We start from the raw sequence: 20,952 nt of genomic DNA, 5'->3' as shown, positions 1-20,952 counted from the left end.
ACACACGAACAGAATCCGCCCGGGACGGAACAAGGTGATAACCAGTGTCAACATCCCCTAGGGGATATGAAACAAAAGCTGATTCCGAGCCTCCATATGAGAGCGAGTGAAGACATCCCCGAGGTGGGGGTGTCGGGGCGGAGGGTGGGGAGTGAGAAGGCTAACGAGAGGGGCAGAAGAACAGGTGTACCAACATGAACTGAGACCCATGACTAAGATCACGCGGAAAGACTAGGATAATAAACTGATAATATCACTGATATGGTAATACATGAAAAAAGAGAGGCATGCTGGATAATGACAATGATAAACGTAAAATAACCTGAAGGGACGAACGGAGAGGCAGGGGAAGACCAAGCTTAACAGCGCGGGAGAGACTGAGCTAGGCAGGGCTGCCAACATAACAAGGTGTCGGTGAGGTGCCGACAACAAACATAAAATAATAACTGCCTCGCGAAAGTCCCGACGAACTAAAATACTAGTAAAATAACTTATACGCTAATATGATCGCTACTACGAACGTGAAATGTAAAACGAAGTAAAACTAGTAACGCCCGAAGGCGACTAGGCATGCCAACCTAATGAACAAGATATCGTAATATCATAAACTAGCTGTTAATATAATAACAGATAAATACCATAGCATAAAATAACACGGGGTGTGAACCGTGGATACCCAGAAAGTTCAGGACGAGAAACAATCAGTATAGAAGACTGATTGCTAAGCGTCAAGAACGAGAGAGATAGAGGAGGTAGCCAGCCAGCATGGCGGACCCGATGCAGGGTCGCGTAATATAAAAACTGAGATAATTAAATAACCAAGGGCAAGACTATCTCCAAAAACTCAAAACTCATAGATCTGGTACTTAACTTAGGTGGAGTAACAGTAGAATCCGACATCCTGGGATAAATCCTTGGTAAACCAAAGGAAAACACACACCAACAAAAGAATAATAGCATCCAAGCAGGTGCTATGAAAAGGAGTGACGTCACTAGCGTGGGTGGGCTCGTTCGTAGTAGCGATTGGAGTTGGGTTTTTGAACGGCTCCTCGCTGTTCGGGGATGTTGACAGGAGTTATCTGAATGGTGCGAGACCTCTGGTTGTGATTTATCACGCCCCAGTTATTTATACCGACACCTTATTAGGTGAGCGAGCTGGGTTCAACCTAGCATTCCTATACAATTTTTTCTCTGGTAAATTCATAGCAGTTATTACCTTAGAAATGATGTAAAAGGAGCATTTCACTGGGCGGCACAGGTCAGAGCCCAGAAATATATATATCTACATATATATATATATATATATATATATATATATATATATATATATATATATATATATATATATATATATATATATATATATATATATATATATATATATGTATGTATATCTATCTATCTATCTATCTATCTATCTATCTATCTATATATATATATATATATATATATATATATATATATATATATATATATATATATATATATATATATATATATATATATATATATATAGATATGTACATACACACACACACACACATATATATATATATATATATATATATATATATATATATATATATATATATATATATATAAAATGTTGTATTACTAATACTACATGTACAGTATGTACTTTTGGAAACAATAATATTCTACTTTTCCTTTACTTTGGACCTGCTATCTATATAATATAAAAGTAGTGTATTAAAATTTTTAACTCTCCTTTTATAGACTTCGGTCTTTTCATCTACGGGAGACAAAGTTCTTCTTCACAGTGGGTGGGACTGAGCTATTGATTTACTTTGCTCTTACTTTTGTACAAACTTCTCCCTTACTCTCATCATTAAGTACCACAGTTACCAATGCTGTAGGAAGGATGCTTATAGTTATGGAGTTACAGGGTTAAAACTCTTCTGGCCACAACTGAGAATGATAATTCCCTGGTACGCTTCCATCACGACGACATGGTTCGAGCCCAAAAAACTCATATTGACATAGGAAAAATCTATTCTTGAGTGAGATAGCTACGTTGTCCTGATGGTCGGCCCGTTACTTTTCCATCCTCTCTTAATTCTCAGAGTGGGACCTCGCGTCATGCGACGGCTGCTCCTGAAATGGTTCAACAGGAAACGTGTTAGTTGTGGCACATTGAGATCGGGAGTTGTAACGGCACATTTGCCTACGTATCCTACCCTCACCTTTCCTTTGAGACAAGGTTAACTATTCGGGGAAGCATAACCATGGCTTGTTATTATCACGTCCCTGATTTATACACGATATGTCTCGTGATTTCCTCTTTGGAGGTTAGAACTTGGTTAATACCTCTAAGGTAGATTTTCTCTAGTACATCACTCGCAGAAATATCCTAAGTAGAAGCTGCCAATGAGGAAATTCCATCAGGACGACATGGCTATCTCACCCAAAAATAGATTTTTCCTATGTCAAAATAAGTGTAAAATACCAGGGCTGTGGAGTCGTAGTCGTAGTCGGAGTCGAGGAGTCAAAGCAATTTTGAGTTAGAGTAGTCGGAGTTTGAATAATTAAAATTTTCCTTACTCTGACTGGATCTTATAAAATTCCATAAGTGTTCAGTAGTATCATTTTCATTTTAACACGTGTGTGATTTTATTTATTTAGTTGTTTAGTGACTTCATACCACTAAAATGATTAATTTGAAGTTTCAGTTTTCATTTAACCCTTTTACCCCCAAAGGACGTACAGTACTGGTACGTTTCACAAAAGCCATCCCTTTACCCCCATGGACGTACCGGTACGTCCTTGCAAAAAAATGCTATAAAAAATCTTTTTTTCATATTTTTTATAATTTTTTGAGAAAATTCAACCATTTTCCAAGAGAATGAGACCAACCTGACCTCTCTATGACAAAAATTAAGGCTGTTAGAGCAATTTAAAAAAAAAATATACTGCAAAATGTGCTGGGAAAAAAATAACCCCCTGGGGGTTAAGGGTTGGAAATTTCCAAATAGCCTGGGGGTAAAATGGTTAATATTGAATATTGAATTTGCTCTGGAGTAAATATTGTATAAAGGAGTCGGAGTCATAGGTACCAAAAAGAGAGGATTTGGAGTTGGAGTAAGAGTCAAAACGTTTTGGTACCGACTCCAGAGCCCTGTAAAATACGTACATTTACTGCAAATGTTAGTACTGTAGTATACATACATATACCAAGGCACTTCCCCCAATTTTGGGGGGTAGCCGACATCAACAAATGAAACAAAAACAAAAAGGGGACCTCTACTCTCTACGTTCCTCCCAGCCTAACAAGGGACTCAACCGAGTTCAGCTGGTACTGCTAGGGTGTCACAGCCCACCCTCCCACATTATCCACCACAGGTGAAGCTTTATAATGCTGAATCCCCTACTGCTGCTACCTCCGCGGTCATCTAAGGCATCGGAGGCAGCAGCAGGGCCTACCGGAACTGCGTCACAATCGCTCGCCATTCATTCCTATTTCTAGCACGCTCTCTTGCCTCGCTCACATCTATCCTCCTGTAGTATAATCATCATAAATCTTAGAGAATGAAATATGCGACTCTTAACGAGTTTTCCATAGTAGTTTAGTTTAGGCATATGTAATCATATTCTAAAAAACCATGAATTTTAACCCTTTTACCCCCAAAGGACGTACTGGTACGTTTCACAAAACTCATCCCTTTACCCCCATGGACATACCAGTACGTCCTTGCAAAATACTGCTATTTACATATTTTTTTGCATATTTTTAATAATTTTTTGAGAAACTTCAGGCATTTTCCAAGAGAATGAGACCAACCTGACCTCTCTATGACGAAAATTAAGGCTGTTAGAGCAATTTGAAAAAAATATACTGCAAAATGTGCTTGAAAAAAAAATAACCCCTGGGGGTTAAGGGTTGGAAAGTTCCAAATAGCCCGGGAGTAAAAGGCTTAACAAATGAATTGTGCTTTATTAAAGCCATTTTGTATTCTATTTTTCACAATCAACAACAAGTTTTTTATTGTCAGTTTTGATCAACCAATCTCAAAACTTCATTGACGATATGCGCACATACGAATAACAAAGAATATCTATATACAGTATTCCTTCATCTATCACTGATAATCAATTCCCGGGGCCCCCGCGATTAGTGAAAATCTACGAAATAACAACGTCCTATTTACTTTATTATCTACATATCTTTTAAACATTTATAAACCTCCCTCATGCTAATATTAAACCACCCTCTATCTGCATTATCTTTTCCCACACTCTTATATAGTATTTACAGTAAACACTTTCGTATTCATGAAAATTTTCTTTCTGTACAGTACATAAGGTAGAGAGTGTAAAAGCAGCTACAGTAAACATTATTGTAAGTTATTTAATCATAATAGTTGTAATTCTATATTCTCTCTCTCTCTCTCTCTCTCTCTCTCTCTCTCTCTCTCTCTCTCTCTCTCTCTCTCTCTCTCTCTCTCTCTCTCTCTCTCTCTCTCTCTCAGCATGAGGTTCTACTCACTGTTGAAGATATTTCTGCCTGGCTTGAATGATGACTATGATATTCTTCTCATCTTTCTTCATGTAGCGACCGGTCGACTCTATGATGTAATGGCGTCCGACTGCCGCAAAACTTCTGCCTTCTTTCAGCATGTTGAGAAGTTTCACTTTTTCAACTATGGTCAACATCTTTTACCATTTAGGCTTACTACCAGAGGCCTTTAAGGTTGTAAGGTGTTTGGGCAGCAACCTAAGGCCTGAAATAAGAATAGGAACACACCATAACTTCGCTAAATTCTGGAGCACGTTACTGTAATGTGATGTAAATGCAACTGATGCGCATTCGGGGGACGCTGCAAGGCTAGATACTGCGAGCTGACACTGTGGTCTGTCACCAATCCGCCTGTCAGCCAATAACGTGCTATTTAAGATCTCTAGTGAGTACGAGACAATGCAGTAAGTCGCAACTCGCTGTTTCTATCGGAGTTCACACGTTTTCATATCTCACAAGTTTAGCAGAAAATTCTGTTCGTGAAATATTTTATATTGATCATTAATTCTCTTGTAGTTTATTCATTTCCTCATCTCCTTTCCTCACTGAGCTATTTTTTCCTGTTGGAGCCCTTGGGCTTACAGTGTCCTGCTTTTCCAACTAGGTATTTAGCTTAGCAAGTAATAATAATATTAATAATAATGATAATAATAATAATAATAATAATAATAATAATAATAATAATAATAATAATAATATTGTAGACACATCCCTATGTATATGTTAATGAAAAATTAAAATTGGAACACCCACCCTTGAACATATGTAAATAACATCCTTATGATGGCCTCATTGCTGGAAGTTACCACCCAGTTTGGTGTCATGTGAAAAGGGACATTCAATATCTCGTACGTATGCTTAGAATAAAACTGGAATGCTTGGGATACTTGAGAGTGATCCTGTGGTCTGATAGCCAATCAGGACACTGATAAACGTGCTCTGGCTGGTCATGTCTAGCGCCTAATAGTGTGCCTTGTTAGAAATCATTTGGGCAAGCTAGGCTACTCTCCTCCTCTCCTCACTCTTCCCGAGTTTTGTTTTCCGCATGAATGCGTAATTGTGTCAACTACTGCACATTACGCATTTTCTTCTTCCCGACAAACTGAAATATTGGGCAAGCTAGGCTACTCTCCTTACTCTTCCCGAGTTTTGTTTTCCGCATGAATGCGTAATTGTGTCAACTACTGCACATTACGCATTTTCTTCTTCCCGACAAACTGGAATATTGGGCAAGCTAGGCTACTCTCCTTACTCTTCCCGAGTTTCGTTTTCCGTATGAATGCGTAATTGTGTCAACTACTGCACATTACGCATTTTCTTCTTCCCGACAAACTGAAATTTTGTACAGTATTGGTTTCATTCTCGCTACCAAACTGAATTTATGTACTTCTGTTTATTAGGGTAATATAGTTTGTTGATTTTTAGGGCCAAAAATTACCATTTTTAAAAAGAGGTAATTAAAGTATGAATACGGTAGTGTAAAACTCATCAACGCTCGGGAACCCGCAATATAGATTTACAAATATTTAGAAATCCGCAATGTTATGAGGGAGCTGTAGGTGAACCGAGATATAATGAGGGGTTAATGTACATGACCTTCTTTTGCATTCATTCACAGCTTTGCTTTATGTGTATATACAGGAAGCAATACTGTGCCATATTGCATAATATCAAGTTGAAAATAGCAATACGCTAAGACAACAAAATCAACATGAAATGATTTAAACTAGGCTTAATTGAAAAAAAAAAAATTACCAAAGGTTAACTCACCTAGAAATACTGTAAAAAATATGTTTTTTACTCTTGAAAGAACTATTAATACAGAACAAAAGCTCAGAAGGTGACATTCAGAATATCACAATAACCAATAATGCAAACACATTTACCTCTCTCTCTCTCTCTCTCTCTCTCTCCTCTCTCTCTCTCTCTCTCTCTCTCTCTCTCTCTCTCTCTCTCTCTCTCTCTCTCTCTCTCTTTCTCTCTCTCTCTCTCTCTCTCTCTCTCTCTCTCTCTCTCTCTCTCTCTCTCTCTCTCTCTCTCTCTCTCTCTCTCTCTCTCTCTAAACATAAAAATTTGCAAACATATTTACTGTATTATTCAATAGTGTACTGTACTGTATAGTGTTTCCATTCTATAATTCTAAGGATTTTTGTTGTGAGTCCGAAAATATGTTAATTCAACCTAGTTAGAAGCCCCAAATAATTCAAATTATGAAAGGTTCTATTAAAAAACACTTCATTCTCAGTAGAGGTCTAAAGATACTTTTCCACTACTCCAGAAGTGAAGTGTTAACTGCAGAGCATTGACTTAGGTTTTATCCACCAAGGATTATGGAAATAATCGATGTCAGAAAGGGTTACTATTTAGCAACTCCTCTCGTTACACCTTTTCTAGATCGCAAGACGCCAGCAGCTAAGAGTTCCAGAGAGGCGATAAGAGACATCAGAGAGAAACAAAAAGTTTGCCGTGAGCTGTACTCATTCTGCCATCCTAATTGCTTTTAGAATTGGGGGAAACAATCTCTCAGCTAATGTGATCTTATATAGCCATCAAGGTTCACGGGAAGATAGACCTCCCGAAACCCTTAAGTTCCGTAGAACCTTAAATCCCTGAGGATAAACCCCTATAAAAGGATTACATTCTTTGGGAGGGTAGGATCCCCTTTCAGCAATATCTCTAAATGATTCCACACCCATCTTGACCATTTTGGTCAGGATAGGCCTCTTGTGGCTTGGCACTGTCATCTTAACTGCAGTTTCTTGAAAAAGGCTGTGACTAACCCTATAGCATTTGACATTGTAGAGGGCACTCTTGTCTGTCATAAGTATTATTATTATTATTAATTGCTAAGATACAACCCTAGTTGGAAAAGTAGGATGCTATAAGCCCAGGGGCCCCAACAGGGAAAATAGCCCAGTGAGGAAAGGAAACGAGGTAAAATAAAATATTTTAAGAAGAGTAACAACATTAAAATAAACAAAACACGGGGAAGAGAAATTAGATAGAATAGTGTGCCCGAGTGTACCCTCAAGCAAGAGAACTCTAACCCAAGACAGTGGAAGACCATGGTACAGAGGTTATGGCACTACCCAAGACTAGAGAACAATAGTTTGATTTTGGAGTGTCCTTCTCTTAGAAGAGCTGCTTACCAAAGCTAGATAGTCTCTTCTACTCTTACCAAGGGGGTAAGTAGCCACTGAACAATTACAGTGTAGTAGTTGACCCCATGGGTGAAGAAGAATTGTATGGTAATCTCAGTGTTGTCAGGTGTATGAAGACAGAGGAGAATCTGTAATAAGAATAGGCCAGACTATTCGTTGTATGTGTAGGCTAAGGGAAAGAACCGTAACCAGAGAGAAGGATCCAATGTAGTACTGCCTGGCCAGTCAAAGAACCCCATAACTCTCTAGAGGTAGTATCTCAACGGGCAGCTGGTGCCCTGGCCAACCTACTACCCTTTCAGGTGTGAGTTGTGGAAACGGCTTAGGGTGTGGTTCCTTGCTACGCAAGCACAAGAGAGGGAACACATTAGTCTTCTAGATAATCCTCTGACCCATAATCTATTACTTGGTTAGTAACCTGGTCCACTACGACCTTCTAACCAAAACTACTCACTGCTAAGTCGTGTTTTTGGCAGTTAAGATCAATGAGTTCCTTACTTGGAAAGTACTCGGAGGAGCACAAGATCTTCGCAACTGTTTTACCCACATTGAAAGGAGGAAAAAAGAGCATGATCTCCCATGTTTGCTGCTTGTGGTTCCTTGCTCATGGCTGCTTGAACACAATACAAGCGGGGTCCCATGCTGTGCCTCAAGAGGCCCGACTGTTGCTATGATAGAATACAGGGCTTAGTCCCAACAAGGGTTTTCCATATTATTACACCCCACCTGGTTACACCAAACCATCAGCTAACTCATTTGTAATGTGAAGAATCAGAATTGATAACTTGATATTTGATTAGTATCCTGCAAGGGGAAGAGAGAATCTCCTTTCTCTGTCCATCAAAATAAGATTAACCAGCACCACTACTCAACTCCATATTATAGGAAAATTGAGAGACTATGGGTATGCCAACCTGACCAGATGAAGTATATTTATCCCAAGATAAATAACACTTTCCTCTAACTACTCAATGGGTAAACAGGAACATTCTGACGAGTCAGGAAGTCGGGAAAGGAGCCCTCAATGAAGCCTCGAGGCATTAACCCTTTTCCCTAACTACTTAAGAGTAGTCGACACCGACCAACAAGTCGACGGGTAGAAGAGAACTCGGGGTGCCCCAAACATAAGTCCTGAATTAAGTAGCTCTTCTCACCTAACCAGGTACTAATCCCTAAGAACTGAATAGGGGAAGAGGAACCTCAGCCATAGAGAGTGAAGTTACCTCTCCTAGCTTAAAACATTCTTTACCTTTAGGAAATGGAAGGCCACTCCAGCCATTATAATGTTAATACATTCACTATCAGCATAGGTACACAAGCAAAACATATTTGTAGCTCTATGTTGGAAGCTGTTATATGTAGACCTAACCATCATATTAGTCTCATAGAAACTAGTTTGTGATTATATAAACTCATGATTATGCTGTATACTGTATATAATATTCACTGTGCTAGAATACTCAACTAACTGTATGGTACAATTACCCTTAAAATCTAATTTGAAGTTATGGATTATTTATGGAAATCTAAACCCCCTCCAGGACAAAAATATTTTCTGGCCAAAATCTTGGAACTCGACTTCTTTGTTTGCAAAAAAAAATGAAGAAGAAAATCATAGAGAAATGCAGACTTTTCATTGTCACGAAGAAGGACTTGAACGATAGAAGGTTGATCCTCAACCTCTCTCGTCACGACCAACACATCAGCTGTAATACATTCAAGATGACAGCCCCAGTGCAAGTTTGCCGATTACTACACCAAGGGGGTCTGGGCCTGTACTGTAGATCTCAAAGACACATACTGACACTTTCTCTCACTCATCACTTTCCTCCTTACCTAGGGTTTCATCTGGAGAGTAATGTCATTTGATTTCAGTATAGTTACACAGGTGCTCACAAAACCAGCCAAGTCTGTGATCAAGCTACTATGGTTACGGGAGTTCAGGTCATTGTCTATTTGGACGACTGTCTAGTCTGGACAGAAATGACAAATTTATGTGCCTCTTCAGGCTCTGAGATTTCTAATTAGCTGTATAAAATCAACATTACATTCAGAGAGGATAGATATTCAAGTGTATAGGTCTGAGCTGGAATGTCAAATTCTACCATAGGCCTTCCCAAGGCCTTTCAGAAAGGAATCTTGCTCATGATTTTACCTCTAGATGACAACTGGAAATGGTTTTAGCTCTTTTCCAGTTTGCTTCAATCGTCAATCCAGTTCTCAAGATCAGGTTGAAAGACCTCAATTCAATAAGGTATGGTGAGGAGGACGGAAGCCTGGAAGGGGCTTCAGGACATACATTCCCAGTAGTTACCCATCTGTTGCAAAAGTATTCAAAGGAAATGGACCTGACAAAAGGCTTTCTCCAAGTCATTCCCGTTGGTCCCTCCCTCTATAGTAAGTCTATATCCAAGTTCATTTGATTAGGTTATACGGAGGAGACCTAAATGCTTAGGAGATGGTCCCGTCAGTTTTCAGGCTTCCACATTAATTATTGGAACTGGTAGTAGTATTCCTGATAACGAAAAACCTCAGTGCTGTATAAGAAGGAAACAAGGGTATCAAAATACACATCGATAACTAGACAGCAGTCTGTCGTCACTAGTGTGAGGGATCCTGTTCAAGAACTCTTGAATGCAGTTATCCTTTCAATTATGAAGTACATTCAGGAGTGGGATTAATTCCTTACCCCACTTCAATTGTCAACCTCTCTTGATATGGTAGCTTACACCTTGTCCAGGCAGATGGTCCTTAATACAGAGTTGATCCTAGATCAGAGCTCTTTCCATGAGATCATCAAATCATCTTGGATCCTCAAATGGATCTAACTTCCATTCTATGTAGTTCAAAATGCGGATTCTTAAACAATTGCAAATGATGCTTTGATGTATTTCCTTCAATTAATTTAATTTCAAAGGTTTTAAAGATCCTATCAAACTTAACAGTGACAGCTATACTTGTGTGTCCATTGCGGCTGAACACTCCTTCATCATCTGAGACCAAAGACGGACCCTCTTCAGCCGGCACAACTGTATCAGAGAGTGGGAAGTTGGAATATCTTTTCTCATTCCTATCTGACCCAGAACCTCAGTCCATGATTCTCACTCCTTCATCATCTGAGACCAAAGACAGACAGTCTTCAGTTGGCGCAACTGTATCAGAGATTGGGAAGTTGGAATATCTTTTCTCATTCCTATCTGACCCAGAACCTCAGTCCATGATTCTCACTCCTTCATCATCTGAGACCAAAGACAGACCCTCTTCAGTCGGCGCAACTGTATCAGAGATTGGGAAGTTGGAATATCTTTTCTCATTCCTATCTGACCCAGAACCTTCACCCCTGTTTTCTCTCTCCCTTATACATGGAGGAGAAATCGGCTAACAAAGTTACGTATTTCGTTGGGTGTAAGAAGTCTTCTCCCAGCAGACAATGCCAGTTAATGTGGAAGGCATGTATAGGACCCTGCTAGATACCCCATACCTTCTTGGCTTTCTTTCTGGTTCTCCTCTTTAAAGGTGGTAAACCATTTGTATACCAATCTGCTTTGATGGAACCTCTCAAGGGGACTTCTAATGTGGATTTACAAGCTTGTTCAGTCCTTTGCTTTGCATCGACTGTTGCGACCAACTCCTTCGGTGTCCCTGAGAAGCATCGTCTTCAGTATTAGTAACACTGTACTGTAGTTCTAAGTGATGATGTGCCATCAATTAGCAAACATATTCAGGACTAGAAGTGCTATGATGGTTTCAATAGAGTCTGAACCTGTGGGTCTCTATTGTACCCACTTGAGTCTGTACCTTATACTGTAGATTGATACAGTGGCCCTAGGGCAGGGAAGACGATACTTCCTTGGTATATCATGCCCTATTGTATTTCCTGATCTAGCTTTTACAGAAAAGTCCTTGGGGACTGCCAAGCACCTCCTAAAAACAGGTTATCCCTTCATGAACCCTTTTACCCCCAGGCTATTTGGAAATTTCCAACCCTTAACCCCCAGGGGGTTATTTTTTTCCCAGCACATTTTGCAGTATTTTTTTTTTTTAAATTGCTCTAACAGCCTTAATTTTTGTCATAGAGAGGTCAGGTTGGTCTCATTCTCTTGGAAAATTCCTGAATATTCTCAAAAAATTATCAAAAATATGAAAAAAAAAAATTATAGCATTTTTTTGCGAGGACGTACCGGTACGTCCATGGAGGTAAAGGGATGGCTTTTGTGAAACGTACCAGTACGTCCTTTGGGGGTAAAAGGGTTAAAATCCCTTGTGTATCCATTCCGAAGTCGTGAAGTTGTTAATTTTGAATGAATAGCCTTTTACTATTTAAAGGTATGGAAGTATTGTAATGAATTTTAGTTTTGAAAATCCTGTTAAGCCTTTGTTACTTGTTTTACACGGCTAGGACCTTTTTTTCCATATTGTCGTAAGGAATTCATTGAAGAACTTTCTCTCTTCAGTTGGTGGGACACATCCAGAGTAACGACAACTTGAGAAAATTAGAATGCGGCACTGTATCTCCAGGTGCGGCCGCCATGCTTCAACGTTTCCATCCAAATGCTCGGTTTGAGCATGTGACTGTCAATTGCTGTGGTCATTGCAATGGTGAAATAAAGGTCATATAACACGTGCATTGCAATGAGAAAATGCTATGAAATATGTGTTACAGTGATGTAATTTCTTTTAACAAGGCAAATTATTTTTGTATTCATTAAAAGCTACATGTAACTTGCATATTGATGATTGAAATACTGCACGTCACCCAGTAGATAAATTGTACATATGAGGCAAAGTATATTCATAACGATACTTGACTGATTCTTTAATTGTCTCGATCTTTTAGACTGTGAAAAATATCATATACTATACTGTACTGTCAATTGTGAATTTTTTTGTGTATGAAATATGAAATATTTTAAATACTGTACCATAATGTGGAGTATGATGCTACCAAGATTATAATTCCCTCATTGATGTTAATGATGTAATTCCAGATTTCTGTATTTGAACCTTTGTACAAAGCACAGTAAAAAAAACTTTTCCGAAATGCCATTAAGTTACCATAATAACTAAAGTGATAGTCAATTCAGTACTAGTATTTGATAGACAGAAGTTTTAAGGATTATATTTTTTGTTTCTTCAATTTCTCACCTTTCTATTTTCTGGGTCGACCTGTGACGGCCGGTGAAAAGGGTCCTTCTTTACACTTTTCTGATATAAAGGAAGATTTATATCAGAAAAGTGTAAAGAAGGACCCTTTTCACCGGCCGTCACAGGTCTCTCCCCAGAAATAGATTTTTTCTTCGTCAAAATCCCTTTATTGGTTATCTAGTAAAGTAATGGGAATTATTTTTATCGCATTATATAGTGGAGCTCTATTTTTGTATGCACAGCATTATCATTAATACGGTATAAGTAAGAAACATTACTGATAATAAATATGATTATATATTTTGTGTATTGAAGGAAGCATGGTAAATAGAAAAGAAATTTTGTAGTTTTTAGTCTTTAATGTTTTATACATTTTACAACAGATTAGAAAATGTTTTTTGAATAAGAAATACACAAGATCACGGTACTAGTTTTATCTATTGTACACTCATTACCTTTCTAGATGTCATCAATGTGATATTAAATTTCACTTTATGTGATAACCCTTATGCAGCACTTCTGTAATAGTTCTTCATGGAAGGTGTTCGTAAATGTTAAATCACTTCCTTTCTTTACTCTTATACAATAAGTAGAAAAACAAGTAATATTTTTAACTCTGTTGTTTCTAATTTGAATATCCTGTTCCTATAAAGGGTAGGAAATCCAATCTTTACTTTGATACAATAAGTAGAAAAACAAGTAATATTTTTAACTCTGTTGTTTCTAATTTAAATATCCTGTTTCTATAAAGGGTAGGAAATCCAATTGTGTGGTCTGTGATTGTATAAACTGCACGCCACTACTAAAGCTTCCATATTTTTTAAAAGAGATGATTTTGTACTGTATCCACAGATTAGTACAGAAATGCTTTTCACAATATTGTATTTATACTTTACTCTTGCAGGTTCATACAGTTATTCGAAATAAGCCACAATTTATGAAAAAATAAAATCTTTCGAAGGGCCATCTCCCTCTTCAGAAAACATTTTGTTTTCTGACGAGAAAAGATGGTCCCTTGGAAAGCTCAATAAATTCTTTTTTGTTTTTTATAAATTTTACAGGCCACAGAAATGTAGTATACGGTAATACCTTGGATATTGAATACCCTAGAACTAAAACAATTTGGTGATCGCACAAAATTTTCAAAAAATGTAGCCCCAAAGATAAAAAAAAAATTTGGAAGTTGAACAGGTTGAAAGAGCCAGTATAAACCAAGACAAAGGCAGTTGAGCCATTTTACGCATAACTCAAACCATGTTCAGCCCCAAAAAACATCGTTCCAATAAATTTAACATCAATTTCATTTATTTTAGAATTGTTTTGCATTTATCCATACCCAGTTTCAAAAGAGGACATATCTTATGAGTATTAGGAGAAATGTAATCCTGCCCCTAGTTCAAGGATTGAGGAGATGATGGCAAAAAAGGTAGTTACATAATTTCGTAGAAAATTATCATTCAGACAAGGCAGTAGCAGCAAACCAGGCAATTTATATAGTGATGATATATCGAGTCATTTCATAAACATCTTAAAACTGAGAGAGAAATAATCCTCTCTTGATCTACTTTTAGTAAAACGGTCCTGAAAGGAATCACAGTTAGTGCAAGAAAAAATCTAAATATCGTCACCCTCATAAACTAGCTGCCTAAGTCATTTTCTCCACTTGGGAAATCAAAAAGAAACCTTCTCATTTCCTAATTCTTTACATCATTGTCTTGAGTTTCAATTCACAAATTCTTAATAGAGGAATTTGTGAATAAGAATTTGTGAATTGAAGCTCACCACAATGATATAAAGAATTAGGAAATGAGGTTTTCTTTTTTATTTCCCAACAAGTGGAGAAAATGACTTAGGCAGTTAGTTTATGAGGGTGACGATATATAAAGAACCATAGAAGGGCAATTACATAACTCTTTTTTGGGGGCAACACTAACACCTCCCTTCCTCACCACCTTCCATTCAAACCGTACACTCTCCTTATTACAGGTAAAGTGGACTTACTTGAGTATTCATTTGTTACAGATTTTATTAATTGATTTAATTAATTATAACCTGTTTTTTTTTTTTTGGTATGCTTTTATGTACTACACCGTAATTTCAATATTGTAAACTTGTATAAATTTGGACTGTAATAGGAGCATCCATTGGATGGTAACCATTTGATGTTATTGCCATTCAATCTCATGGGGAAAATTTATTCAGTGTTCAAACACAGTTTTGGAACTAATTATGTTCAGTCTCCAAGGTACCACTGTATGTTACTCAGATATTATCTCTGTTACATCTTATATGAGAGAACTTCAGTAATGTGTTTACTGTAAATTGTTTTATTTAGGGGAGTGATTTAGTAGACTGTTTTATTAACCCTTTTACCCCCAAAAGGACGTACTGGTACGTTTCACAAAACCCATCCCTTTACCCCCATGGACGTACCGGTACGTCCTTGCAAAAAAATGCTATCAAAATTTTTTTTTTCATATTTTTGATAATTTTTTGAAAAAATTCAGGCATTTCCCAAGAGAATGAGACCAACCTGACCTCTCTATGACAAAAATTAAGGCTTTTAGAGCAATTTAAAAAAAATATACTGCAAAATGTGCTGGGAAAAAAATAACCCCCGGGGGTTTAAGGGTTGGAGATTTCCAAAGAGCCTGGGGGTAAAAGGGTTAACAGTCTACAACAAGCACAAGATCATAACTATTGGTTAGCACTTGTTTATATTTATTCAAATAGCCCGCCCCCCCCCCCCATAATCCATATTTTAAAACTAATAATTTTAAAGATAATTTGTATTTTTCCTGTCTAGACAATCCTGAGTCATTTATATGGGTTTACTCTTATGTCATGTACTAATCGGAAATAAAAGTGCACCAAGAGCTTACCCCATTAAAATGATGACGATTTGTATAGCTAAGAAAATTATAGATTATATTTAAAATTTATTGTGTCTGTGGTTTGGCACGACTAGTTCAAAACTTTAATTACTATAACAAAAGTATTGTATCAGAATTTAAAACCTTTAATACTAGAATATCAGAATTTAAAACCTTAAATACTAGAATATAAAGATCAACATTTAAACTTTTATAAATGAAACCAAAAGGATCAATTATAATTACTGTATTGTTAAATAATCCATTACTGACTGGTTTACAGTACTGTACTATGTATTAAGTTATTCATGCTACAGATTGTACTATAGTCGATTCTTTTTAACGAGGCAGATTTACACCGACTCGCAGGGCTGCCCTTTCAGCTCGGAAATGTTTCCTAATCGCTGATTGGTTGGACGAGATCATTCTAACCAATCAGATAGCAGGAAACTTTTCCGAGCTAAAAGGGCACTGCTGCGAGTCAGCGCAAATGCGCCTCATTAAAAAAAATTGAGTATAGTAGGCCTATAATCTTTTAAGCGTTGAAATATGTAAGTTTTACATATTTTTTTATAATTCTTATTTTATTTTAATGTGTCCTATAGGAGTTTTATTTCAAACAGTAGTATTTATAGTAAATTCATGGTGTAGGTTATTACTGAAATCCACAAACTGATGTATCACCAAAAGACTATAGTTTTGCAGACCGTTGAAGTGCTGAAGACGTACCATTCCAATTTTCTTCATCTTTCTTTTTGTTTGTCTAATTTAGTTTTAATGTGTGTAATCCTTTGCATGTAAAATTATTTTCTTCCTTTGCCCATGATTTTTAACCCTTTTGCCTCCAAAGGACGTACTGGTACGTTTCACAAAACTCGTCCCTTTACCCCCATGGACGTACCGGTACGCCCTTGCAAAAAACTGCTATTTACATTTTTTTTTTTCATATTTTTTATAATGTTTTGAGAAACTTCAGGCATTTTCCAAGAGAATGAGACCAACCTGACCTCTCCATGACGAAAATTAAGGCTGTTAGAGCAATTTGGAAAATATATATTGCAAAATGTGCTTGAAAAAAAATAACCTCCTGGGGGTTAAGGGTTGGAAAGTTCCAAATAGCCTGGGGGTAAAAGGGTTAAGAATAGTGATCCTACAATGAAATTGTAAACATTTATGTTCTTCTATCAATATGATTAGCTTCAAGTTATTTGAAGTGTTGATGTAATATATTTTTACCAAATACATTAATGAGTTTTTTTCAGTAATTGTAATTACATATTGATCGTAGATTTGGTATTTTAGAATTTTTTTATTAATCCCTTCCTGTATGGTCAGGAAAGGAAATATGACAGTGAAATAGATCAAAAGTACTGATTCGTGTTTTTTGATTATTCATGAATTTAGAAAATTAACAAGGAAGGTTCCAGTATGCTTTTTTTGTATGTTCCAAATATTGAAGGCTTTGTGGGGGGGGGGATGACATGGATGTCAAGGAAGGGAATTTAGTAGGTAACCCTTGGCAATCCTGCGATGGATATGCATTCAGGCCCGAGTTGAATGTTTATAGGCATAAGTATATGGATTTGCCATTTGATAACATTGAATTTGAAACCTTGGCAGCCTTTCCAGACTCAAGATGGAGATTCAAAGATCCATCTCTAGGCATGTCCCCAGGTAACCGTGAAGGAGGTTGTTCTGATGTCATACAAAGCATTACAGTATCAGATGCTGGAGATTTTCTTCTCAACCACAGTTTGCTCAGTGCCTGACCAGAAAACTCCCTTTTTACTCAAAATGACAAAAGTAGGTTCTGAGTCAGTGAGGGAGGTGCTGCCGTGAGAGGATTTAACTTTGCCCAAAGAGTGTAGCCTCTTTTTGGGAGTATACCTTGGGGAGTTTGAGGGCTTCACAGAACTCATAGGTATTGTGAAGTCTCCCTTCCTAAGAAATGTGATGCTCTGGTTGAAACCAATCATTTGAGGGACCATTTCCCCTCAGTTCTAGATCACCTTTGAATTGCGGAATTTAGTGTTCAACAAACCTTGTTCAATTTAGTGTCTGCTGTGGCATCCTTAAAAGTGGGGACTACAGGGGGATCCCAGATGCCCACTTCATCGATAGTCAAGTTATTGTGTAAGCCCATCTACGAAGCCTTGCAGAACTTTATTAAGGCGAAGTTCAAGGTAAGGCATCATGTTCTGTCTGTCTTTGCTCTAGAGAAAGTGGAGGTAGAAGAATTTTTGTATAGTGATCCACTGTGCAAATTGCTCTTTCCCTAAACCCTTGTGGGCCAAAGGCAATGCGGAGGCAATGGCCAGATCACTTCCAGAGACATGGAGGAAATGTGGCTGTGATGGCCTATTGGGAATGTCCTTGCCTGGTGATCGCCAGACTGGGGTTCAAGTCACCCTCAAAACTCGTTAGTTTCTATAGTGTGTGCAACCTCACCATCCTTGTGAGCTAAGGATAGGTGGTTTTGGGAAGCCTGTAGGTGTACTTGCCAAGTCATTAGCAGTCATTGCCTGGCCCTCCCTGGTCCTAGTTTGGGTGGAGAGGGGCTTGGGCACTAATTGTATGTATATGTGGTTAGTCTCTAGGGTATTGTCCTGCTTGCTAGGGCAATGTCACTGCCCCTTGCCTCTGCCATTCATGAGGGGTCTTTAAACCTTTAAGGGGCTTGGCCTCTCCCTAAAAAGAAAAAAGCTTCCTTTCATAATTCCGCTGCCTATAAGATCTAGCAGCAGGTTCCTAAACATCCCATAAGGAGGCCAGCTCTTGTTTCCCATCCCAAGCCTCGACCTACAGTCAAACGTCCAGCTACAAAAGAATCGGCTTAGGAAATTTTCACTTCACGAAAGGAGATGCGAAGAATTTTACGACCCGGATCACGAAAAATGTTTCAGACAACGAAAGGCAGTGCGGAGCTGGAGCCCGACCGTATCCGACACGGATTTTAAAATTTGCATGCCGCCAGCTCGTAAACTCGCTACCATCCTCCTGCGTTCCCATTGGTTATATCCCTACTTGGATGCTAATTAGTTACCATCATGAGATCCTGCTCTCCTATTGGTCGTCATCTACTATACTGTATCCCATCGTGCATCTACGCATCGGCGTTCCCAAGTCTTCTCGTTCCGGCAATGGTATATTACGCATTGACTTGGTGTTTGTGATTTTGCTTCTGTAACAATTTTACAGTACGTACTGTTATCGTGTGTGATACTTACGATATATCATTAGCCATGGGTCCCAAGAAAGTCGCTGCTGTCAAGGGAAAGAGGAGGATGAGGTTTTCCATGGAGATGAAGATGGAAATAATCAAGAAATACGAGGCTGGCATGCAGTTAAATGTGCTCTGGAAAATTTTAAAAAGCAGGCAGAAACAAGTTTCTTTGGATGAATATTATAGTAATAGGCCTGTGGTAGAAGCAGACCAAGCGCCAGCTAAGAAACGAAAGAAAAGTGGCAGTGATGAAAAAAATATGTAGTGTAATTAAATTTAGAAAATAGAAAATGTAAAGTAAAAAAAAAATGGAAAAAGGAAAATAAAAAGAAATTTTATTTTAAGCTTACCGTAAAGTTAAGTTTAATATTTCCTGCCATTTATGGATCCGTTTCCTAAAATTGATTGCTGATGTTTTCTGTCATTTATAAATCGGTTTTGTAAAGTTAAGTGTTAACATTTTCTGCGACTTGTACGTAAACGTTTTCTGCCGTTTTCATGCTCCTTTACCGCCCTAGGACATCGCTTCACTCCAAAGGTTAGGTTCCACAATTTGTTACTTTATTTGTCCTTTTTGCTCTAATGAAACTCTTCTTTTCCAGAATGTTATTAATTTATTATTAAATAATCAATATACAGTACTTTCCATATATTTAGTACTGTTTAGTGGTGCATATTCTTTTTATAATCATTTAATGCGGTGTTTTTCTAGGGTCTGGAACAAATTAGGCTATTTACATGTAAAGGCGACTCGCTACATGAAAAATTCACTTTACGAAAGCCCTTACGGAACTAATTAATTTTGTGTTGCGAGGCATCACTGTACATAGAAGTTTCATAGGGAGAAATGAGGACAGCAAAGTTACCCTTTCCAAGGAGTGCCCTGTACCATGGCCAGTCAAACTTGGGTACTAGGGCAAGAGGAGGCCGAGCTAATAAACCAAATAGAGGCAGAGGAGCTTTAATTTGGGAGCCATCGCCATCGTTTTCGGGAACATTGGACTTTATCTCGGTGCAGAATATAGTCTCAAAGGTCTTGGTTGGTCAGGGATAACAATACCTCCTCCATACAAGAAATTTCATCTGTTAGGAGATGCTAAAGAAAGGAGTCATAGAAAGGTGCAGGTTTCTAAAATTCCAGGGCAGAATATTCAGTTAGGCATTTTGGTGTACAGTATTTTAAGAGGTCTTTCACTAGATTTGTTAGCAATTACTTGGTAGCATGTTCAAGGGAATTGTTTCCAGGCAGTCATGATCCTAATTCTTTGTCTTGTGTTGGGGGCAGTACTGTGATTTAAATAACCGTTAACTATTGTGAGGAGTGAGAATGCTTCACTCTTCCTTTGATGGATATGCATGTTTCAATTATTGCCAACCAAATCAAAAGTTTCAAGAGCGAAAGGAAACATGATTTTAGTCTATGGGGAAATCCAGTAAAGACTAGGCTAGTTAATTCGCACATTCCTTGCTTGCCTGCTCAGACACTAACTCATCACAGGTTAACTCTAGCCGGGTGAATATAGGTGCTAGTATAGTACTTCTACAGCTGAAAAGAGTTCCATAATATACAAATGAGCAGCACCTCATATACCCAGTTATAAACAAAAAGGAAAGCCTATAGGTAATGTCTCGGTTCATCTATATGTACAGGAAGATGAGGATGAAAATACCCTAGCAAATTACATAAGGTAAGTTCAAAAGCTGTTTATTCTTCCAAGTCTTTGGAGACATCTACTTCCAAGACTATTTATACACCCTAGTTTTCCCAGTTCATTATGGATAGGATCAACAAACTGTTGTCTAGAAAATAAAGAAAAGCTGTTAAATCAGGTTCTCGTTTAGTCTTTTAACACTTCTATACCTCAAAGACATTCTGATCTATATAAGACTAGTCAGTTACCCAATATTGTTCTAGATTTTGATTTAATTTCCTGTCTTTGAGACCATCATTGCTCCTAGTAAACAGAAATATATAAATGTGTGGGCAAGCTGGTTCACTAAAGAAAGGGATTTTGA

General features: G+C 37.8%; 1 protein-coding gene across 1 annotated transcript in view; it reads left to right on the top strand.

The window, feature by feature from the left end:
* LOC137636321 (golgin-45) overlaps positions 1–16,588 on the top strand; it is a 124,351-nt gene extending 107,763 nt beyond the window's left edge. Inside the window, exon 8 of the mRNA XM_068368729.1 lies at positions 12,150–16,588. Coding sequence (XP_068224830.1) covers positions 12,150–12,314 — 165 coding nt within the window. The 3' untranslated portion in view covers positions 12,315–16,588. The remainder of the gene's footprint in view (positions 1–12,149) is intronic.
* Positions 16,589–20,952: the final 4,364 nt, after the last annotated feature.

Source organism: Palaemon carinicauda, unplaced genomic scaffold (assembly GCF_036898095.1).
Source record: "Palaemon carinicauda isolate YSFRI2023 unplaced genomic scaffold, ASM3689809v2 scaffold270, whole genome shotgun sequence".
Taxonomy (NCBI): domain Eukaryota; kingdom Metazoa; phylum Arthropoda; class Malacostraca; order Decapoda; family Palaemonidae; genus Palaemon; species Palaemon carinicauda.
The sequence above is the reverse complement of the archived record's forward strand: the minus strand, read 5'-3'. Positions and strand labels throughout refer to the sequence as shown.